The sequence below is a fragment of the Cyprinus carpio genome, chromosome B7 (genome assembly GCF_018340385.1).
Source record: "Cyprinus carpio isolate SPL01 chromosome B7, ASM1834038v1, whole genome shotgun sequence".
Taxonomy (NCBI): Eukaryota; Metazoa; Chordata; class Actinopteri; order Cypriniformes; family Cyprinidae; genus Cyprinus; species Cyprinus carpio.
The window spans coordinates 10,334,956-10,360,106 of record NC_056603.1 but is presented as its reverse complement, the minus strand read 5'-3'; the positions used below and the strand labels follow the sequence as shown (position 1 = coordinate 10,360,106).

The 25,151-nt window shown below is 36.5% G+C and overlaps 1 protein-coding gene across 1 annotated transcript in view; it reads left to right on the top strand.

The window, feature by feature from the left end:
• The first annotated feature begins 3,414 nt into the window (after nucleotides 1-3,414).
• Nucleotides 3,415-25,151, top strand: part of mpped2a (metallophosphoesterase domain containing 2a) — a 55,370-nt gene continuing 33,633 nt past the window's right edge. Inside the window, exons 1-3 of the mRNA XM_042727196.1 lie at nucleotides 3,415-3,682; nucleotides 6,053-6,299; nucleotides 16,776-16,957. Coding sequence (XP_042583130.1) covers nucleotides 6,172-6,299; nucleotides 16,776-16,957 — 310 coding nt within the window. The 5' untranslated portion in view covers nucleotides 3,415-3,682; nucleotides 6,053-6,171. The remainder of the gene's footprint in view (nucleotides 3,683-6,052; nucleotides 6,300-16,775; nucleotides 16,958-25,151) is intronic.

The window sequence follows — 25,151 nt, the reverse complement described above, 5'->3', positions numbered from 1 at the left end:
TGAACATTAGTCTAATAATGTATTATAAAAAATGTGCTGTTTTACGGTCAATATGAAAATGTTGTTTCAATATTCAGTGTTTTATTTTAATTAAGTTGTGAATACTGTTTCATGACATGTATTATAATAATTCCTATTTATTTAAAAAAAAATATATATATATCTCCCATGTTTTGTGCATCTAATCTCTACTGTGTCTTGGTGTACTAATGTAGTTTTAAAACATGACATTGTGCACTATAAAGATTGATTGTGTTCATCATTTATAAAGACTGGAATAAAATACACGACTTTGCACAGATTTACAATCTGGAGGAGTCGATGCTAGTTTCTACAAGCCATGGGTCAGTCTGAAGATTTTGGATAGTTGGAGTTAAGTGATTTTACAGAAAATCAAATGGTGATTGGCAAGTTTATATTAGCTTCAGGCTATGTTTCAATCCAGTCATAGGATATCAAACTTGTTTTGTAACACTTGTCTTGTATCTCCACCAATGTTTTCGTGTTTCTGTGTGAGCTTGTTGTGCTCAGAAAGACTTCAAAATTGTGTGGTGTTTTCCAGCCTTACGTTGCTTTGGATAAAAGTGTCTGCTAAATTAATAAATGTTAATGTTGACATTAATATCTAGGTGTGTATTTGGGCCCTTAAAATTGGATAGATATCCGGCAGATTCAGTATTTGGCTGCTTAGCATCGGCAGTCAGCCTCTGCTGGTGGATCTCGTAACTACACCATTTGGTTTCTCTATTCAAGGCCATTCAGAATTAGCTGGTGTATTCTGAAGAAGTAGTTTTTTGCAAGCCACATATACATTGCAAATATTTTGCTGTATTATAGTAGATGTTTTACAAGAGCTGGGCTGTTTTTGGAGGCTTTTAAAAATGTGAAATATATTTTCTGCCATCAGAAGCCTTCTACATCACACTCTGTATAGTAACCTACAAAGGGTTTGTGTCCATTCTGTCATCAGTTGATCAGCATCAAGATGTCATTTTGGCTAGAGAAGGATTAGTCACATGACATTTTATAGCTCACGCGATTGGCTCAAAAACCTAAGCATGAGCAAAGATCCAAGGTTGTGTATTTTTAGGCACTGAGGTGAATAGGAATGTTCTCGGATTTCCTTTTCCAGGTATTACAGGCCTACTTGTTTAGAATTCAATATTTTAAGATGTAGATTTGTAAAATAAATCCTTTTGACTTAAATTAATTCAGTCAGTCATGCAGTGCAATATTATATGAAATCCAATTATATTTTTCTCTTCTCCTTTCATTCCCTATAGTCTTGATTTCCTAATCCAAGAGCGACAATATGTGTGATCGACACATAAATCTGTGTGTGTGTCTGTGCTTTTATCTGTCTGAGAGCTCCTTGTGCCCCCTCTGCTAGAGTTGAGTTAAGTGAAAATCACCCACCACTCGTCACACAGAATCTATCCCACCCTCCCGGTTAATATGGCTTTTATTCCATTTCCATTTTCATGGAGTCATTTTGCCCCTCTTTTATAGAAGGTCATAAAATATATAGTGAATTTTTTAAGCATTCTGCATAACATTTACATTTTCTATTGTATAGCTGTGATCAGGGGAAGGAGACTGAATAAAACATTCATGTCAGAGGCCATTTCTTCAGTGACATTTGAAGCTGTATCTATCATCGCTCTCTCTCTATCTGTCTCTCTCTCTAGCGCAGGCAGGGGGACAAATGATGGCGCGGTGTCTAATAGCGGCCTCCACGAATAACATCCTACTCTGCCTTCACATTATTGCTTGCTGGCTAGTCGATGAAAACACATTTTCCAGAGATAAGAGAAAAGTCAAATAGAAATGTCGCTTAGTTGTGTGTGGTTTGCGTGTATTAGTGTGTGTGTGGGTTTGTGAAAATTGAAACATGTCAGTTAAAAATCCACATTTTGAAATATTCACATGTAACAGTAATTCAGAGCAGCTACAGTCCAATGCCGTCATTTCACTTAGCAAGGATTTGTTTGATTTTAGCTGGAGGACACTGAAAGAAAACACAAAACTAAATGCATGCATGATGAAATGAAAAGCAATGTTAAAAATGAAAATTTTTTAATTAGCCCTGTCATGATTTTTACGGTTTAGTAAAAGTCACCACATTTATGAACCATATTTTGTAATCACTGCAAATGATTATAAGATTTGCCACAGAAGTATACTTGACATGTGAACTGATTTGATTGGTCTGAGTGAGAGAGTGGGCAGGGCAATCGTTTTCAGAGGCTAAATGGGAAAAGCAACGTTCAGGTCTATATTGACAAAACACTAAGAAAATTATGATTTTCGACCAGATTTCAATTTAGATAACTTTCTCTTATATTACTATATATATATATATATATATATATTCAAATAATCTAATTTAGTATACTGTATAGTAAAACAGTATACTGTATGAATGCATTATCCATACACACACACACACACACACACACACACACACACATATGTATATACTGTATATGAATACACACACACACACACACACACAGAGAAACTCAAATTATACGTTAATTTGGTAATCTGTTAAACAAAAAGCACAACTGCACAAAATTGCAATTTAAAATAAATTATGAAACCGTCTTTTCGAGCGTCTATAGATTGTTTATGAGAAATGATATATGCAATTATTCTTTAGAGCACTAAACTAATTTGTCTCTCGCTCACACACCTACACACACTGTGTGGTTCAATTGAGTTTAAGCAAGAAAAGTTGCTTTTTAATGTTGTTTCATATTGTTCTTATTTTGACACCCACAGTCTGAACTGAACCTATCGCTCACGTGCACTTTAACACATTTAACTGGTATGCCATAATGCATTTCCTATAACGTAATGTCATGTTAAAATTAATTCAGGAATTATAGCATTCAATGGCATAAGGGTTTGTTTCTTTGTTTAGCATTTTGTTGTATATTTTCTATGAACAAAGTAGCTGGGATTTCTGATATTATAATAGCTCTTGGGTTTTTGGTACCTAATTTCAACATAAAATGATACAAGACCTGGATCGACCAAAAAGTAGCGCATTTTACAATTAATTCAGCCCTACATAGAACTTTGCAAACATCACTTCATTTTGACAGCAACAAAGACCCAGTGCTCGCTCTCTCTCTCTCTCTCACACACACACACACACACACACACACACAGTGTGAAGTAAATCTTGGTGTCTCCTTTAAAATGCAACCCAAATAAGCACTTTCTCCAGGTACTTTAGGTCCTCTCAGGTTTGATTAAATGAATGCGCTAAAATGCAACAAAGGACACTGCAGAAAGACGCGAAAATAATCAGCAGAAGAGTCTCTCCTCTCCACGTGTGAACGCATATCATGGCAGACTCTTGTGAGGTAGGGGAGGAGTAACCACACACACTCTCGCTCCGCCATGCTAGTACGGAGGCTATGCTCTCGTCGCTGCTCTCTGACCCCAGTGGCAGTCCTTTCTTCCTCTGCTGCGGTCTAGACTCACTCCCCCTCTCCGCCAGTCAGAGCCAGGCTCGCGCCGCCTGTCTGCGCCGTTCCTCCCGCGTCTCGCCGCCAGCTTCGCCGGAGGGTCTCCCAGGGTCGAGGGTCCTGCCCCTGCCCGGCTCCGAGTGCCACCTCTTCGGCTACAGACATCTGCATTCCACGGCGTGTATGGAGCAACATCTTTAGAGGTGGGCGAGAGAGAAACGGGGTCTTCCGACCTCTTCTGCTGTGTTATGCAGCCTGGAAATGTACGCTTAGACAGGGAGCGAAAAAAAAAAAATAAGACACAAAAGGGTTAGAGGTGGCTTGTCATTGAGCGGCGGTGTCAGCGCGGCCACTCACCCGGGGAACGATCACCCTTCGCGGCAGGCGTGCTGGACACATTTACGCGCGACTTTGCGTGTTTTTAACAAGAAATGTCGGCGATATTGCAGTCGGGGGTGATGTAGGTTCAACTTGATCTCTTGTGCTCTCTCTCTGAAGAGTGTAGTCCGCACTTGAAGCATGATTTGCAGCCTTTATTTGGATCGTTCCCTCGCATTGTTCAGCCGGAAGCGGTAGAGCTGTGCGCAAATAAATATCACGCGGGGATATAGATGTTATATATTAAACGCAGCGGCAGGTTTTTACGCAGCTATGCTAGTGGTTGAAGCTAGCTGAGGGCAGGAAAGCGTTTTTTTATCGTTTTTTTTTCTTCTCAAATTTCGCGGATTAATGGAGATAAATATTGTTTTATGAAGAAATTGAGAATTAAAAAAAAAAACTGTTTGATGTACGTTAAACAAACTAGTATATCACCTGTAGAGTTAATTGTAATTTACTGAAAGAGTTTGACGTGAAATCAAAGATAACTTAATGAGAGATACGTGGGGAAAAAAATTGTAGTAGGCTAGTATAAAACATACCGTATAATGTAGTGTATGATAATACTTTTAAATTAAGTTAAAATAAGTGTAATTATAATTAAGGTTGTTATTAGTATGTCATAAGTACAGTTCTGTAGATTTCAATACAGTAAGCATAACTAACTATGTGTTACAGTTAAGTGAAAAAAAGACTTTTGCAAAATAATACGTATTATAATAATAATGGTATGAAGTAAAGCTGCAGAGATATTGAAGAGGGGACGGAAGACAAGATTCATACATTAGACAAGACTCATAAATTATTCATCAATATAAAAAAAAATAACTGATTGACAGAATACTACTGACTAATTCTTGCATGTCCAGAACTACAGAACAAGATGCAAGAATTCATTTGCATCACATTTTAAATGCTTTCAGTCTTGTACACATTTAAATATGTTGTATTTAGTGAAGTAGCATGATTTTTACACACACCTGGCTGGTACAGTAGATAACACGGAGAGAGCAGTATCACTCTTTACTCAGTTTTTAGGATGTACGATGATGGGTTGTTGTCTCAAGCTAAGGTGTCAAAGCTAAATCTAGTGCGGTAAACCAGTATTTAATCAGAAACACAAAAACGTACTTTGTGGTGGGTGTTCCTGTGCAGAATCAGTGATTATTATTTATGCATTAATTTAAACAGTAAATACTATAATGGTCATTCTAATTGTTTCCCATATATATATTATTTTCTTTTATTTGTATTATATTTAAATATTAAATAAAATACAAACTGACAGCAACATGCTATACAGTTTCTACAGTAAATATCTTATAACATCTTTTTAAGTAAACGGATGAAAGTTGTTTTGAGAGGGTTGGATTTTGTAGTTGGTTGTGGTTAACTGAACCTCCCCACATGATAACCCGACTCTCACCTCACCTTTCTCTCACTCAGCCTTTTCTGTTAAGTTTTGTTTTCAACACTTTTGCTCAGATTTTCTTGTCAGTTTGATTAGTCAGTTGAGTTGTGTTTTGGATCATGGTGCTGTTATATCGCTCACTCATTCATCTGTCATTAGACACTGTGCTTAAGTTTTGCTTAAGTTCGTAGCTGGAGATTGTGTTGTTGATTTTAGAGGAGGCTCTGAACAACTTTATTAGTGATGAGCATAAAGTTGTGTTTATCATTAATTTAAAGTGGAAATGAATGATATGAAAATGATTATAAATTGTAATTTTGAGATGTTTGCCAGAAAAGCTTTAAATATTTATGCAGATGTATTCTAGAAAATAAAATTGATATGCATTGCAAAAAATAAATTAAAATAATAATAATAACTTGTGTGTGTTTATGGTAGTAACATCTAATTGAATTGTTTTTTTCTTTGCAAGATGAAAATATAATTTAATATGACTAAATAAACCTAAAAAAATTTATGTAGAAATGTAATGATTGTCCATTTTTGTCCACTTTTATGTTGTAGTGAATTACTCTTTACATTCATATAAAGATTATAAAATGGATAATAGACATTCAAGCAAGCAATTATTGTGCATAATTAAAATTTTACTGCAGTTTTTTTTTTTCATTTCAGTGTCTTCCCTTGTTTTACCATCTATTTTTTTCTATGTATTACTCATACAGTCATTTTATGCAATTGATTTCACATCATAATCTTTTTTTCTGTCACTCGATCTTTACAGACAGTATATCATCCTCCATCTCGGCACTTTCAAGGGTTCTTTTCCGTGTTTAAGGATGCCGACTGCGTGGGTCGCTCCAGGGTCCTGGTGAAGTGTCTCATGTGTCACGTGGAAAAAGAATGGCCCACGGAATGCCGTCACAAGGCAAAGTGACCATCTCGGTGGACGAGTACAGCTCCAACCCCACGCAGGCCTTCACCCACTACAACATTAACCAGAGCCGCTTTCAACCGCCACACGTGCATATGTGAGTAACAAGTGACAATGCACAGAAATACAGCTCTGTTTGCTTTTTTTTATGCATTCTGTTTAGTTTAGTTTTTAGCTATTCTGTTTTGTGCTCACTTTGAAATTAAGAAATGCATCAATTCATACTTTATTCCAGGTCTGTCATGCTCGCAGTATCACAAAGCCTTATATGTCTAACATGGTGTTTGTTCCTGAATAAGCAAACTTTGTAATAGGTTTGGACTGCATTCGACACAAGATACCTTTAATAGCATAATGGTCTACACGGGTCAGACAGAAATAGATGGTTATGATTACGAGTTACGATTTTCAGGCTCTTGGTTTTTATATCAACCTCAGCTGTGGCACAATATTACATATTTCAGGTGAAACATACACCGAATTCTTTGTCAAATACATTTTCATGCACTACATTATGTGCAATTTAAAACCGGATTGTTCACTCCACGTGTAGCGGTGTGTGGTTTGGAAGAAAAAGTCTTTGCAGCAGACATGCTGTTTTTGAGCATTATTAATTTTTGGGTTGAATATGATGATAAAATGACTACTGTATGCATGCTGGTGTTATTACAAAAAGCTTTTACATTATTTCAGTTCTTATTGTCCGTTTGATAGGCTGATAATTTTGCACGATCTGTTCAGTTAAAGTACAAAACCGAGCCGTTTTAACACAGCAAGTGTTTTTGAGCTGAAACATGATGAAGATTAAAAAAGCTGCATCATTATTTAAAGCCACTGGTGTTTGCATCACCCGTGATTTAACATACCGAGGCCTGTGATTCCTTTCTAGTATCAGCTCTGCTTCGTCCACTGCTTTCTCCTTAATCACCTCCTTGCTTATAGAGCAGTGTGTTCTGGGAAGGCAAAGGCTTGTTTAGATTGAGGAGATAATGATCGTGTTTACCAGAGGCTAGCGTTGCTGGACATAAACACACACAACTGCACATTTGCTTGAAGAAATTGGGGACGTTTAGAAAAGGCCATGTTTTTGGTTTCTGGTCAGCATGCACTGTAATTTGCTTTACTTTAAAGCTGCATCTACCTGATCTGGTCCTTATAGTCGGCCTGAAATAAAAAATAAAATCTGTGAAATTTATGGAGAAAAAAAACAGTAGCTGTGGTTGCCTGAACTTTACTGAAAAAAATTGGAAACTATCTTCTCATATTGAAATTAAATGTACAGTAAACAATGTGTATAATGTATAGCTGAAATTTTTTTTGATATAACAAATGACTAAAATCTGTTTTTTGGATTTATAATATACTATCAACCACCTTAAAACCACATATGGCTAAGAGAAGATGTAATGTAGCCTAAATCCCTAATGTACATGACTAATAAGAAAAAGAAAGAAGAAACTGTAATTTCAGGGAAAACCCATCAAACGTGAGCAGTCACGCAAAATTCTGGGAATGTATGTTTGTTTTTTTTCACCATGAAGAATAAGATGACTTCTCTTATAAGTTCTTTTGCACTTTCAAAAACTGGTACATTTAACAATATTTTACTGTAAATTACATGAAATATCCCATTAGATCAAATACATCCACTAAATATAAAGTAAATTAATTTTTTTACCGTTAAATTTAGGATCATATTGTTAGTTAATTTAAATGGTACTTTTTTTTTTACAGTGTGAACTGAAATTCGAAACCTGTTTTATATCAGTAGCATATATCATTGTGAATGGATACAAAAAAAGGTAGGTTTGCAATTGTCCATTGGGAGTTATTCTTTGTGGCAGTTCCACGCTAGAGTTTGCAGTAAAATTTAAAAGACTAGTTGGTTGATGTCAGCTAAGAAGGAACGATGCTCCAGAGATTAAAAATGTTTGTTGTTTTTTTAACTTTGGAATAATATAGAAAAAGTGGTTTAACAAAGTGGCTCAGTTTGGCTCTCACGCTGACTTCATGTCTGTTCAGGTTTAGCAGGGAATTACGTGACGCTACACAGTAAACGTTGTGTGTTCATATGATCGTGGCCGTGACCCAATTATGCACATGGCCCCTGTGCATCGACAGCAATTACCCTCGTTAAGGCTCGCCAGCGTGACCTCAGGAGTCAGAGGAAGACTTAGGAAGAAACGTTCTTCTTTTGTGCAGCACTCTGGCCAAAAACTAGCACGTTTGACAGTCTTGATTCCCTCCCCTTTCTTTTAGGCACCTATGTTTGTTTTTTTTTTTTTGTTTTTTTTTCCTCTTGATTGCATGAAACAAATTCACAGCAACATAAAGCATATGCTCTGGTGCAAGTCATGTCGCCTCAACTATTGGAGCTTGTGTGATTTATGGAAAAGAAATGCTGAGAACATTGTTTAACAATATCTAAAGCTCACATTACTTTTATTTTTTTTTTTACTTTAATTTTCAAAGTGTTTAAAAGGCAGCACCCGATTAAAACTATTCTTCTCATCCACAAAGTTTTTGTGTAGATAATTTCAGCCTCAAATTTGCATTATTTTGCCTGGTTTTTTTTTTTTGGTTTTTTTTAGAGAGATTACTTAAGAAATTTAAGATTTAAAGTTTGAAAATGTTGATAGTGTTTCAGAATCTAAAATACTGCATTGTGATTTGATCTTTCTTGCATTTATTTGCATACTGCATTGCAACTGGTCTTCTCTCTTGTGCTTATTTGCATATTGAAATGTGATAGGTCTTTTCTTTTTTGCATCTATTTAACCTCATAGCTGGCTTTGCACTGAAGGTAACATTACGTTATATGTTTATTCTCAATGACAAATTTCTGATGCAGCATTTACGCAGAACCACAGTTTAAATTCCAAATCACCTAAAGCTTTAACTATACTTTTGCTACCTTGTAAGTACTGCTAGTCTAGTTATATATTTTTATTTACTGTCTCTCCTACATCCTTTTTTATTTGCTCCCTCTCTTTCTTTTTCTCTCCCTATCTTCTTTGTGATTGAAATCGGTTGTTCACCTGCTCCCTCATTACCCCTCCTCCCCACAGCCACCTTCCACCTGAAATTGGTTGTTGCCCTTTTTTTTTTTTTTAACCTGATCTAACAGAAATAACCGAGCACGGCCCGGCAGCTCTTGTGCCTTTTTTCTTCAGCCCTCTTTAATAAGAGTGTAATTGATCTTTGGCTCCGTTGCCCTGCTCTTAAATGTGCACGTGCTCAGGCCTGAACGGATGCCAGCCTAAAAATACTCAGCTGTTCAATACAAAGTAGATTGATTATGAAATCACAAAGAAAAAATGGAACAAAACGATAGTTCTGTTTTGGATAGATTCATCAATGCGATACTGGTTTAAGTAGTGAATGTGAATTGAATGATATATAAAATGAAAAATTCAAGAACACATACAGCATGTCCAATGTAGTCTGATTCACAAGCAAATGACTTATGAGTTGGTTCATTTTTAGTAAAAAACAAAAACTAAAAACAATTGAACAGTATTGTGATTCATAAACAAATGAGTCTTGAATGAATGATGTCAGTCTCGAAATGAAGCAAATTTAGTGTACTTAAGGTTTATGAATTAATTCTCTATCATTACTAACTTGATTAATTAAAATCAATTAATAGAAAAATAATAAAAATTAATTTCGCTAGGATTGCAATTGCAATATTGTGCACTTCGTTTGTAAGTCTGCAAGACTGAATTATCCCTCACTTTTCCCCTCTCTCTCTCTCTTTTCATTGTGCAGCTATGATTGACTTCCTCTAGCTCTGTTAATTTCTCAACCTTTGAATAATTAAAATGCTCATAAAAGTGCGAAGCGTTTAAGAATTTCAACTCGACGTTCATTTCATCCCAGCCACGGGGAAGAAGCACGCTTTCTAGCGCACAAACAAATTAAGACTTTTGTATCCGCTTTGAATTCAGTGTTGTTGGAATTACGTCATGTATTTATCTTGTTGTTGGACAGGAGAAAGAAGAATATTGTTGCTCTGCGAAGTCTTCATTTAAAAAAATCTTAGCTTTTTTTCCATTGATGAAAGGCATGCAGAAATTCCTATTCTAAAAGAGAATATGGTGACTAGCCTAGATAGGATGCGTTGACATGCTGTGTACGAGCAGGTTTTACCGCACCTGTCTTTAAAGATTTAAGTTCGGCTTTTTTACGTCGTCTTTCTACAGCACATGAGTGACAAACGACAGGAATCAAGTGCAGTACGTACGTTCGTGTGCGCATCTGCGTGTAATAGAAGTGCATGGGATTGAAAATATTGGAACTAGCGGGGCTTTGCGTGGACTGTAATTGCAGTAAGCACTCTAGCCTGCCTCTGTAATGCAGATGTCCCGCAGAATTAAATCAGAACTCTCTCTCATTCCGGTGGTTCCTCTGAAAGGCCTGACTCTTTCTTTCAGGGGGATCTGTTTTAGCTTGTGTGTGTGTGGGAGGGAGGGTTACACAGGACTTCCCGAGGCCTTTGAAATGAGAGAACCCTTGATTAAACTCACACAGCTTCTGTCCGCCGAGGCAGCCACTGCACAAGGTCACAGGGGTCAAGTGACAATTGACATTGGGCAGGCCTGGGACAGGTCTGTACGTTTGAAGTATTTTTTTTTTTTTTTTTTACATTTCAGCACAGGCGACCGTGCACTTCCCTTCCAGACAAACGGCACTGTGACACAGAGACAGAAGTGAAGATCCTGTTAAATCGATTGGCTAAAATTCCCCACCTCTGTCGCAGATAAAGTACGTCTGACTTGCTAGTTCTGAATAGATTATTTGTTAAGATTAGATTGGCCTCATACTCTGCTTTAGATGTCACGGTGGACTGCATTGCACGCTCTGTAACTTTTCCTTCAATTGAAGGAATCTGTTTTATAACAGCCACTTCAGGATTAACTGTTTCAGCTCTAAAGTCTGCAGTGTTAAAACATTCTGAATCACAGAAAGTGTGCTTAGCTCACCAAGGCGTATGTATTGATCGGTAAAAACAGTAATATTGTGAAATAAGATTACAATGTAAAATACGTTTTTTTTGGGGGGGGGGGTTTCTTCATTTTAACACGGTTTGAAATGTAATCCATTCCTGTGGTGGCAAAGCTGAATTTTCAGCATCATTACTTCAGTGTCACATGATCCTTCAGAAACCATTCATGTATGCTGATTTGTTATATACAGCTTTTATTTGAAAAATAAATCTTTTTAAACCATAACTAATGTGATTTTTGATCAATTTAATGCATTCTTCCTGAATAAAAAGTAGGCTATTCATTTCTTTCTTTAAAAATCTTACTGATGCCAAAGAATGGTAGTTTTTGAATGGTAGTTATTAATGAGTGTAATATATATTTAAGTTAATCAACATACACTATTTGAGTAAGTATAATTGATAAGTATGATAATTCATAGTTAATGTTTATTATACAGTATGGTATTGTCACCATTTTTATAGACGCAATAATCCACTGGAAGCACTTTGCATCCTGTCTAATAACATCATTTGGCTTATTGTTTTATTGGACACTTTTTTTTTATCCTTGTCAATGGTGAATCTGAATGATATGTTTTGGCAAAGGGCTCAAAATGACATCAAAACATGAAAAGTTGAGAGATTGGTGGAATATGAAATGAAACTGTGATTTTAATTTTAAATAGATTTTTAGACTTACAATACAGCAGATTTTTGAATAATAACACAACCTGTGTAAATACACAGTGGTTTCTAAAAGGGATGCAAATTGTCGTGTTCTAATTGAAATGTTTGTTCATGAAGTGTTTCCCCATTCATCCTCATCCTCCATCCTGTTTTTCCAGCTTCTCTCTCTCTCTCTCTCTCTCTCTCTCTCTCTCTCTCTCTCTCTCTCTCTCTCTCTTTCTCTGTGTGTGCCTCTCTCTTGTTTTTGTGCTCTCTGTGTTACTCTGAAGTTTATTGAATTAGCACCGACAGCTGAGAAGCACAAGATAAGATAGAAACGCAGTGTTTCTCTGTCTGAAATGGATTTCATTGCTATGTATGAGGGAAGGTGGTGGACTGCACGTACGGCTTGATGTTTCTTCACCAATAGCAGTACAAGCGGAGCCGCATGAGTGGAGAAGCCAGTAAATATTTGGCTCCTCTTGATGATTATCATTATAATTTTTATTCTTTGGCCCTGGTTCATGGAGCTTCCTGCCCCTGCTTGTCTTACACACACACACACACACACACACACACACACACACACACACACACACACACACGTGGCCCTGAGTGAGGCAGATAAGACTGAAAAGTCCATTTCCTGCCGCAGATCAGTGCAGCGCCGGTGCTATCAGCATCAAAGGCTTGACTGCAGGGCACTTTTTTCACAGCCCTGTGCCCCACATCTACAAAACACGGCCCTCTGAAATATTCATACTGTACACAGAGGGTTCAATCTCTCACTCCGGCTCTTTCTCTCGGCCACTCTCTCACCAAATTCCTACATTAAAGAAGGAATCTTTCCATGGCGGGAGAGAAATGCGAAATATTTCCTTGTAGTCTGTGCAGAGCTCTGATTTATCCTTCTATGAAGAAATTGCATGTATTTTTTATTGGCTGTAATATTTTTTTGTTTGTTTTAGATTTGACCGATATAATGTCCTATCTCTCTGTATGTCTGTCCATCCATCTATCATATTTGTGATGATGTCATATTTGTGAGTTTAAATCAATAAAAATTATTCTAGTAAGTATACTGGTTGTTTAATAATTAACATTAATATAAATTTTTTTTTATCATACACCTATGTAAACATCACATTGGTGATGTTATTATTTGTGATATTTTAATATTAATGCATCAACCTGATTTTAGGACTATTTTATTATTAAAATAGGTTATTATTTTTCATTCCAGGATCATTTTTTATTTTATTTCAGATAAATGCAAAAACACAATTACACAAAAATGCAAAAAAAATGCAAAAAAAAAAAAAACTTGCAGAAATGCTTAAAATTAACAAAAAAAAGAAAAAAATATTGTAATTCATTTTTTTTTTTTTCTTTCTTTTGGAAAACAGGTAATTAATCCATTCATTGTCAATCGATTTTAATGTCAAAAACCACTGACAAAATACCATCTCATTTACCAGATATATTGATCTACAATTACTTGTTTGTCTGGATTTGTCTCCGTTTTGTAATTTGTTAATGATTTCATTTACATTGGCAAAGAGTAATATTAGTAAAATGAATGTTTCGGACTAACGCAAGGACCCAGAGTTAATTAGCAGTTGGAGCACTGCCTTTAAACCCGTAGACCAGAGGTCAGACTCTAAATTAACCGCCTATTGACCGGACAATCATTATGTCATAATGAGTGCTGGGGTGGGCGACGGAGGGTCTACGTAATTATTCTTTCTTCTCATTGGACCGCAGGTGTCTCTGTGCTGTAAAGCACATTGACTAACATTTCCTCTGTCAATTATGAAGAGTGGGTGGGATTACAGTGTAAATCTGGCTATATAAATGTTGATGGAGATAGTCTGGTTCAAAAAGAGAAGCTTAATTCTGAGAGAAGTGGATTTTAAACCTATTTTGCTCTGATGCCTTGTTCGCTCATAGACTGTTAGAAATAATCTGGAAAACTTGCTCGATGCAAAGCAGCCAATCAGAACATATCTGATGTTTAACATACTGTTTTGTGCAGCAGGATTTTTAACCAATGAGAGTGTGCAGTGGGCGGAGCTAACCAGCACAGCATACAGAAATAGAAATAAGCAACCAACAAAATGTCACTAATTTTTAGCTCTGATTGTGACTTGATTGACACAAACACTATGATTTGTATGGCAGATAAACATATATCGAATATCTTTAATCACTTGTCACTTTATTTCTTCCCTTGAGGACTGAGGGCGTGATGTTAACTGTGCTACAAAGGGAAAAAAGTCCAAATAGAAACCAGCTAATTGTTCCCTGCCTTAGTTTTTGTAGTGCTATTTACAAATTTTAGGTTATTTCTTATAACAAAAGCCAGAGGAAGGAAGAGAGATCCACAAATAGCATGCGTGTGTTCGGCTTTCTGAAGTAGATGAACTGTGGCTGTTTCTGAAGCTTTGATACAGTTCAATTGTTTGTTGTTCCTGAAGGTTAAAGAATCAAGTGAGTGCTGTCAAATAGAGTATCTTTGAACAGAAATCAAAACGCTTTCCTGTGCAATATGACACACGTATCCAATAAAAGAGCCACGGTGCATCCGGAGTGTAAACGTGTGTGTTTTATAAAGGTCTTTTCCTGGCATGAGGATGTTTGTGCTTCACATATCTAAGTGTTGTTTACTGAAACATAAATTTACTGTCTAACATAAACACCACCAACACACACATATAAATCCTTCCCTCTTCATCCAAACACACTATCAATCCCCATCACAAACACACACACACACACACACACACACACACACACACACACACACACACACACACACACACACATTCCAGGTTTGCTCTAATGCAATTTCAGTGGCTTCATAAGCCCCTGGTCCGAATAATCCTTTCTATTCTCCCCCCGCCTAATGAATATTTAAAAGACTGAATGAATATTTAAAACAATGAGCAAATATTCAAAAGGCTCCATCCGGTCATGGCTATATTTGTGGCTGCGGTGATTTCGGTTTTCTTTTAGAAAGCTAAGCACCTTGGGTAAATGTTTTGTTAGAAAATAAATTGGTTTTATTCAAATGAAAATATATATTTAAAAATCAATGAATCAACAGTTTTTAAGGGTCAGGAATACTGTTTCTCTGGCTTCATGCTTGATGCTCACTGGTTTGATTTTCATGTAAAAGCCATTTTTTAAAATGTGCCTCAGTTAATCATTCACAACTCATAAATTAGTGTATTAAGAAAGCAAATTCCCATTTTTATTTCATGATGGCATTAAAATGTTGGTTTGCTTGTGAAACGAATCCTTGAGTCGCATGTTTAGGTGACAGCGAACGGACAGATACACAGCTCTGTTTCCATGTGGAAAAACCTTGTTGACTCTAATAGATTCATATGACCGCGCGCGTGTGTGAGTGTATGCGTGCGTGCATGTGTGTGTGTGTGTGTGTGTGTGCGTGTGTGTGTAGGCCACAGAGTTCAGCACGCCAGCCGCTTCCATAACTAGATCTGTCGAGTCTTTTATATATCCGTGGCTGGCCTGACCACCACAGACCACATTTAATCAATACTTGTATGTGTGTGTGTGTGTGTGTGTGTGTGTGAGAGAGAGTGCCCGGGCCTGCTTTTATTTACTGCATTGTGATCAATAACAAATATTATTTTCCGTCTGCCTGTTTCTCTCTCTCTCTCTCTCTCTCTCTCTCTCTCTCTCCTTTTTAAAGTGTCATGATTTTCTGTGCAGGTGGTTCATTTCAGATATGACTCGGTCATATAAATGTAATCACAATTCAGACAGATGCACGAGCCAGTGACGATGGAAAACGGGTGTCTTTTTCTTTCCTTCTTTTTCTTCATTCTTTCGTTTTATTTTATTGTGTTCGTTCTTCCTTATATATGCCTCTGTATATTTCTTCTTTTTCTGTCTGTCTTCTTTTTGATCAACTTGCTATTTGCCATCCTGCGCTATTTTCTTTTCTTTCATTTGAGTCTGTTCTCTTTTATGTACAACTGCTTTACATACTTGTTTTCCTTTATGGAAGTGTGTGTGTGTGTTTGAGAGAGAGAGACAGAGAGAGTGTGTGTGTTGTGCACAATGGCCCAACTCCCTTCATAAGGTCCTTTATATTTTTAGTCGAACAGGAGATGTAAGTGTTAATTAGAGAGCCGAGGGCTTTTTGTCGACTGACAACCCTTTTAGTAATGAAATAATAGTTTGGGGGTGTGAGGGGTGTGCGGCTTATTGCACGTTTCTGACTTCAATTACAGCCAAGATCCTTTTTTCATTCCTTTTGAGTTATAAAGGAGAATTTCTTCCACCCCCATCCTCCCCCCACCTCTCCCCCCAAACTATCTTTGGGAAAATAAATAAAAGGATGTTCAGACAAGAAGAGAGTGATTCTCTTAAATTGACATCAAATGTGAGAATTTCTGAAGGCTGCTTCCATTTTCAGAGCTTCTGCAACAAAAGATTCTTCTCTAGTTTTCACTTTTCCACAAAAGCTGTGAATGCAAATGAGAAAAGGTTTCTGTAACAAAAGTTTTTTTGCATTCCAGTTCCAAAATATCTATCTATCCATCTGTCTTGTCTATCTATCCAACTCTCCATCTAGGGTTGCACGATTATAACAAAAATCATAATTATCGATTCTTCCCTTGAAATCCCTTAATGTTTCCGTCACACATGGATCTGTTATAGATAAAACTTTTGGCACTATAGTGATACTTCATTCACTAATTTTGTATTTTTTTGGTTTGTTCTGTCATGTTAGGAGCATAGCAATGACAGACTGATTTTAAGCACGTTGCTGAGCTCATGTACTTAACTAGCCGGCTAGCAATTGTGTAGTTATTTCTGCTGATTTTCATGCTCATAAAATACCCTCCTTCTCTTTCTCTCCCTCCATCTGTATCTCGCTCTCAGGGTGGACCCCACCTCGTACGACAGTCCCAAGCCGAGTGGCCACACGCGTTTTGTGTGTGTGTCGGACACACACTCTCGGACAGATGGCATCCAGATGCCTTTCGGGGATGTTCTGCTGCACACGGGGGACTTCACCGAGCTGGGCCTGCCCTCGGAGGTCAAGAAGTTTAACGACTGGTTAGGTAAAGAGCTGCGATTAACCACCGTTTAACCCCTTGCATCACAGCTGACCCTCACACAAACACGCGTGTGAAGTGGTGGTGACAGGTTCTAGTGACTGAAGCTAATGGTCAGGAGAGGCCGAGTTTCTCCTCCTTACTTCATCCGTGTTCAGTGGGCTGTGTGTGTCATTACTGAATCTCTTTTTCCGTTCAGTGAGGAATTCTGGGTACTCCAAGTCTTTTTGTGAGATTTTTTTATGCTGGTTTTCCTCAGCTTTTTAACTTTGGATTTGGATGTATGGAAGTATTTCTCTTCTAAAACAAAATGTGCCATCCAAAAGTTTGTGGTCAGTAAGATATATTTTTTTCAAGGATCAATATTTTTGTTCAGCAAGGGCACATTAAATGCTAAAGTAAAGATTTCAAATAGATGCTGTTCTTTTCTAATGAATTTTCTATTGATCCAGAAATCCATTTAATGGTTTTCACAAAAAATATTTAGCGCCATAACTGTTTTGAACATTGATAATAATAATACAAAAAAAACCTCCACTAAAGACTGGAGTAATGATGCTGTAAATTCATCTTTGCATCACAGGAATACATTTAATTTTAAAATATATTCAAATTGAAAACAGTTGTTTAAAATGGTCATAATTTTTACTCATTATTGCTGTTTTTACTGTATTTTTGATCAAATAAATTCAGCAATGATCAGTGTAATTTACTTCTTTTAAATTTTTTTTTATAAAACTTAAACAGCTCTGAACTTTTGAATGGTAGTGTATCTGTGCCACTGTAGCTCATACTGATTGATTAATAAATACTGATAATCCAGAACCCTTTGATTTTACATTAGTTTTTATGTGATTTTTACTCAGTAATGCTGTGTCTACAGTAGAAGTCTCCAGTGTTGCCAATAAGCCACACTTCAGCGACCGTAAAATGAAGAAAAATCCATTGAAAGTAAATTCAGTAATGTTAAAATGAACTTTTACTATGTTGTTATGGAATGAATTTCAGTATTTTGCACAAAAAGGTGAAATTTACAAAACTGTACATAAACATGATCAGAAACCAAAAATGTACATTTAAATTAGTAGGCAAGAGAACAGCAACATCTAAATGTGGCTTTCATGTGCAATGTATTTCATATGGACTAGGACAATAAACTGGCAGGAGAAAAGTTTTCAGTGTAGACAGCTCTGCTTCTTATAATCGGTGTGAGCTATTTTGATCTTTTTATCTGGTGTAGACATGGTGTAAGAATTATTTAATATTTTCTACAAGACGTTCTAATTACTGATTCATAGGAGAGCAATGGAACTTCATTAGCAACTAATTATGCTTATTTATGTAGGGTTAAATTCAACATGGTTTAATGTGTAGGAACAATCCTCTGAGAAACAATATGTAGAATACAGATGAAGGAAAAGCTGAAAATTGTGAATATCACAATTTTCAGCTTTGTTTACTTATTCTATCTAGAGGAAAGATTAAAGATTGCTATTAAATGTTAGGTTTTAGGAATCCTTAGCATAAATTGATATTTTATAGGCAGTTGTCTGCTGATTTTCGGTATATTAGATAACCAGCTGTCAGTAGCTATTAAAAAAGTACATTTCCAGACAAAAAAGTATGATTTGTTGTTGACAGAGCCCCAGATCATAGCCAGCTTGCAGCACGTGGCCATCACGGATGTTGTTACTGTGACACACTGTGAGATTGATAGATTTGAGATTGAAACATCAGTCCTGACTTCCATAACTCTTGTTAATATATCTGTTTGGAAGCCCTTGATGCGTGACGTGCTCTCATTAGTTTGAGCTGTAGTACAGTGTGTGTATAACACGCACGCGCGCACACGCACACACACACACACACACAATCTGTTAAGCAGTGTGTGTTAGCATGCATGGAGTTTGTAATTTGCATAAGTCTTGGCTTTCGCACTGCATTGCAAATCTGATTATATTCTAGGAAATTCATCTTTTAATGTGTTTTAATTTCAGTTAGAAAGTCATAAAGTTCTTGGGATTTGAACTGTGGGTTATTTTAATTTATATTTAGCTATTATATGGTATTTTGTTTACTGACCATGACTGAAAGAAATAAAGCTAAAAATCATAAAACCACTCTTTCCAAAATACTCACAGAATTACTTCAAAGTACTATATACTGTGGTATCACCATGCTTCATGTCCAAAAAAAATTCTTAGTGACATTTTAGTGGGTTTCTTGAATAATTGTGTTGTTAGAAATGTAGTTTAGAAGGTTGCTGTATTGTTTTGATCATGTATGTAGTAAGTCCTGCACCTCAAGCCCTATTTGATCCTGTGCTTTGGTTGAGGTGTAGATCAAAACACATGTGATTAAATCCAACGCTTGCCGACTCTGACATCCTGAGCTCTGTCGGTGCCAGGTAGTCCCGGGCCGAGGGTGACGCAGGCCTAAAGAGATCACACTGACCCGTGAAGCTGCGCACACCGCTGACCTTCAGACCAGCGAATCCGGTGTATTGTGATTCTGTTTGTATGTGTATCCATGTGGCCTCTCTACATGAGCCATGCACCACAAGCAATATGCAGTGTTAGAGAAGAAATAAATATATGTAAAAAGTACTAAAATTGCAAAATATAACAGGGCCTGTTAGGGTATTTTTTTGACATATTTTTAAACTACAATCATACAACCTAAATGTTTTGTCACCCAGTGTAGGCTATTTGTGTTTTACAATTTATAAATGTTGTTGATTCATATTTATATTGTGAGGAAGATACTATAAAAAAAACTTTCAAACTCTGAATTGAATTTATGCTAACTAAAAAAGACAAGTAAATAGTCAGTAATAAAATAGGAATAAATTAATGACAAGCAATGGCACAAACAAATACAATAACAAGATACAACTTAAATTAACCGTGCTTTAAAGTTTTTCAGGTAGGTTTTACAGTAATATTCAGGTACAGAGATACCACAGAAACCGAATAATCTATTGAACTTTAAAATAACACTGGTTAGTCTTCAGTGTATAAATGCACATTAATGACAGAGCAGCAGGTTTATTCAGGTTGCTGCCTCATGCACGGATCAAACTGTTACACATAAGGTTTGTTTCTCAACTGTTTACATTACCTTAATAGCCTGTATACCGACAATGTTTAGTATAAATCGACTGTTTACATGAATACTCATCAAGACGGGCACTTTTGACATATTTTTGTATGTATTTGGCTGTTTACGCGCAAAGGCGCGCGCTCTCAGACGCGTCTCTATGTGCGTGCGCTTTGGGTGTGAGGCGGCTCACAGAAAGGCTCTCAGAGTCAAAGAAGGCGCAAGTACTGAATTGAGCACTTGAATGTTTAAAATGGTAAGACTCAAAAGCACGTGCAAATGATACATTCCGTCATCTGTCGCGCACCGATATTCAAGCCGTGTATAACTTTTTACAAATATTATAACACTAGTTCAGCTGGTTTCAAAATAACGGTTTTAGATGCTAGTATTTCAGTCAAGTAGCAATTTAGCAAGCATTGCGAAACATTTTTGTGTCATGCTGTATTGCGATTACTGTCGCAAGTACATGAACACAGACACTTTTAACTATGCAAACTCGATATTGTGTGTAATTGCTTTCTGAAATGTGTCAGACTATGACCAGAAATGGTTGTGTTCTCAGTTGGTTTTCTGGCCAAAAGTACTGTAGCATGTCAGTTTTCTCTTTTATTTGAGCAATGATTTAAAGAAAGTCTTGCTAACAAAGTTAGTTAAAAGTCAGTATGGTTGCAACTTGGTTTGAACAATTTGATTCAGTGAATAGGTTCATTCAGAAATTAGATTCACTGATTCATATCATATATATAGGCTAGTTTTTTACAAATAAATACATAATTTTTTATATTTACAATTATCTTCATCCCAAAATGACGATTGTCTTTGTACATTTGCTTAGTTTACTTGTCTAGCAAAATAGTTTGTCATTGTTTTCAATGCAGTGTTTATACTGTTAGTGCTCTATTTTTATGAGAATTTTCTACAAGTTAATGTCCTCACAAATATCTTCAATATAAAAGTACTGCAACAAAATTAGCTTCTTTTTATTTCTTTAGTAGCATGACAGTAGTTCAGCTGTTTAAAGAGAATCTTGCTAAGAAAGTTTAAGTCAGCATCTTTGCAGCTTACCTAGGTTGATTCAGTGAGTTGGTTCATTCAGAAATTTGATTCTGTGATTCATATGTCAGTCATCACTCATATAGTGTTTGCAAAATTCTATTATTCCACCAAAATATTTGGTGAAATATTTAGCTTGTCATTGTTTTCAGTACAGTTTTTAGGTTTTATCATTTAGTATTTTGTATGTATTCAGATCCTAATTTTTGGGCCCACAAAACAATTGCTGCTGCTCTTTTAAATTTTTTTCTCCAATATGTTGTAGTGTAGTAAGATATATGTTTAGTGTAGTAAGATGCTTACTACAAGATCTCTGAAGCTTGTAGAATAGAAAATCATAGTAAATCATTTTACTATTGGTTGGTCATTTAAATAACAAGTGACTTAAATCTTGGCAAGTTGCAATTTCAGAGGAGTTTCTGTGACACTTGTATTTGTATTTGCAGGGGCCTGATTTTTGATGTCACAGGCTCTTAGTTTATCCTTCGCACCTCCTGTGTCACACACAGTTAAAATAGTGCATCAGAAGGGAAGAAACGGAGAGAGCTGTCAGCAAATCTTTCCATCCCTTCATCTATCAACATACTTGACGCTACTTTTTTATTTTTGTATCTGGCATGTGACACCTGGCAGCTTTTGAAGTGTCTGGTGGTCGGAGAACGCTCCGACTTTCTTATTATTCACGTCTCAAAGGAAACCTGACGATGAAATTATTTTCCACATCATCGCTTTTTGTTGTAAACACACAGCTGGGTGCTGATAGATAACCTCATGATGGCTGAAAGCTGTCTTCTGTCAAAAGCCATGTTTGGAGAGAGTTTAGTCAGTTTAAAACAAATCGTTCCCTCGAACATGACGCGATGATGGAGTAGTTTATATAAGCCTTTTGACTAACTCAGAAAGTAAGTTGCTCAGATGAGCCTGAAGTGCATCTTCGGGAAAAAGAATCTTTGTGTTTTCATTGTCTCAGCCAAAGCATTCCGGTTATACAGTATTTTCTGGAGAGTCCCACAACATAAATGCTTGCGTTTCTTTCCAAGGTCACTTCTTTGTTCTTTAGCAGTAGGGGCTAAATGATACAGAAAAAAAAAAAAAACACATAAAAGGCCTCGATAAATTAAACTTGCAAGGGAAATTGGTGTTGTTTATTTTAGAGCTTTTAAATACTGCCGGTTTTGTCATTCCTCTCTCTTTTTTTTGTGTTTGCCTCATTCACTATGCATTTTCGTGAAGCGTAGCTCACTTTTGTTTGTTTTCTGGCACAGAAAGCCCAGCTGCTAATCGTTGTCATTGATCATGGTTTTTGTTGATAAGTGGGATCGATTCTCAGGAATCGCTCGGTGGGAATGAGGTTTCTTTGCTAAAGTTCAGTTCTGCTCGATATCTTGCCCGTGAGATCTGACCTGTACTTCTCCGTGTGGGATTCACGGATGCAAACATGGATCTGTGCACCGTAAATAAGGAGCTTTCCTAGGTCTTGACTTCGTTTGTCTGAGTTCACTGGGTATTTCTTTGATCAATGCAGGACAGCTGATAGATCCCATGTCCAACAGATCAGCTTTGTTCCTTTGTTTTGCAATGTTGTGAGGGTGGAAAAATAAAGTGTTTGCATGTTTTTTTAAACAGTCAATGCTGAGATATAGGGATAGTTTGCCTTAAAATGAGAATCCTGTTATTATTCACTTACTCTCATGTCATTGCAAACCTGTATGACTTTTGTTCTTGTTTTAAACAGGAAAGGTTTATTTTTGAAGAATATCCTGCTCTTTACAATAGGCTTCTCAAAGCACACAAAAGAAACATAAAACTGTCTTAATATTAGTTCATATGATTCATGAGTTCTTATTTGCTAAAAATCTTCTGTGGAGATCTGAACATTGAGTCAGTGACAACTCAAGAATCAAATTAGTCAGATTCATGAACGAATCATTCAGACTCAAGTGATTCGTTGGAAACATGTGACTCGTGAATCACCCATTGGTATTTCTCTCAAGAACATCATTACATTTTGTAAAAGATAAAGATAGAAAAGATAAATTTAGTCTCTGAAATCTTTCAATGAGCAACTTGACGAATGACGAATTGTTTAATGTAAATATTAATTATTAATTATGCTGCTATTTTGCAAAAGCAATAAGCTAAAAAAATAGCATAACACTGTGGCTTAATCAGACACTAAATTAAAATCAAAACATCTCTTCTAAATTTTTTACTTGTCATACATTGTTTTGTGGATTGGCCAGATTCATGAAAAAATCTTTCAAAAACAGGTATTGTGAACAAAAATAAACTGATTAATTGGAACTTGGACTTATAAAAAAAAGTGTAATTTACAAAGAAGATTGTCATGATGTGGACCATTTTTATGATCCTTTGTATGATGCTTTTTTACCTTTTTTGGAGCTTGACACCCCTGGTTCTCATTTCCTTTCATTATACGAAAAGAGTAACCAGGATATTCTTTAAAAAATGAATCTTTTGTGTTGACATGAAAGAGGAAAAGACGTCATGCTAGTTTGGAAAAACGTAATGAAGAGTAAATAATGAGTTTTAATTTTTGGGCGAACTATTGCTTTAATTTATGATTAAATGTTTGGTGATGTGTGCTGTTGGGCTTTCTGGTGCCATGTGCTCTTTGTTTTTAATTCTATTCATCAAATCCCACATGTTTTTTTTTGCGCAGCGGTTCGAAAAACTTGACAAATGTGATTGCACCGCTCTGTTTTCAACAAAATACACATGTTCCCTACCAGTCATCCTTCAGTTTCAGATGTTTACGGTGTGTAGTTTATTTTCACTAATTTGATTTACATTCATTACGCGCAGCGATTGCCAAACTGTGCCCCGCGCCGGTCCTCTGATGTAAATCATATTTAAAATCTGAGGCTAAACCCAAAACCCTTTGACTGTAAGCGCTTTCCCATATGCCACATACCTTCCCATATGTTCCTCCGTAGCTTCTTCAAAGTAATAAACAGAGTTTATATCCGCAGTCCTCTTCGAAAAATACATTTTGATGGCAATAAAATGTTGTAAAAATCCCTGCGGGGACGCAGAAGATGCAGTCGGTGGGGAGGTAATTGCATTCTAGGCCTTTTTCCGCCATGGAGAGGCTGGCATGAAGCTCGTCCGCCGGGGGTTTGTGATTCGGTTTTGTGCGACGGGAAAGCTCCATGTAAATGGATCCGTGATGGCGTTTGGCTGACTGCGGACTGCGGAGATGAGAGATGGTCTCCTGTTATTAGATTAGATTGGGATTTATGATATATCCCAGTCTATATAGTGCCGAGCACATGGAAGGAGCAAGAAAGCAAATTAAACTGCTGGGAAAGTGTTTACTTTTAAATCGGTTTATCTTTTTATTTTCTTTATACTTTCGGTCAAGCGTTTTGCTCCTTTCAGATGCCTTTACAGTTCAAGATTTAATAGGTTTTTATTGTTTTCCAAAAAAGACACACTTCCCATTTAAATTGTGAAAAGCTTTTATTAAAGTGGCTATTTCACACTGTTTTCTTTCATAAAAGAGAACAAATAATGTGCTGCGAAGAGCACCTTTTATACAGCTTCTGATCACACCAGATTTTGACACTTACTATGTCTTTGCTTTTTCATTTTTAGCCCCATTTTGCTTTGAAAAGCACCTTGTTTCATCTGTTTTGGTAGGTGAAATATTGTGAGTTGTTTTGTTCTCAAACTCACTCGGCATTTGAAGCGTTCCACATGTGTTATGCAATCCCCTGAGAGACGGTCTGTGTGTTTTCCTGTCATATACAGAGAGAGGGTCGCTCTTTTTGCTTGAGTTCTGTGAAGAACAACTTCCCCTGTTGCATTTTCCTGATGTACCAGCACAAAAGAGCTTTGCTGTGATGAAGGATGAAGAAATGAAGAAAAAAAAAAAAAAAAAGCCATCCATCAACTACAATAAAAAATTTTTGGCCGTTGACCTTTGAGCACAGGCACACTTTCTGTAGAAGGAAAAAGAAAGGCCATAGTGGCTTGGAAGACACGGACAGTACCTTTAACCTTGACTAAAAGTCTTTCTGAT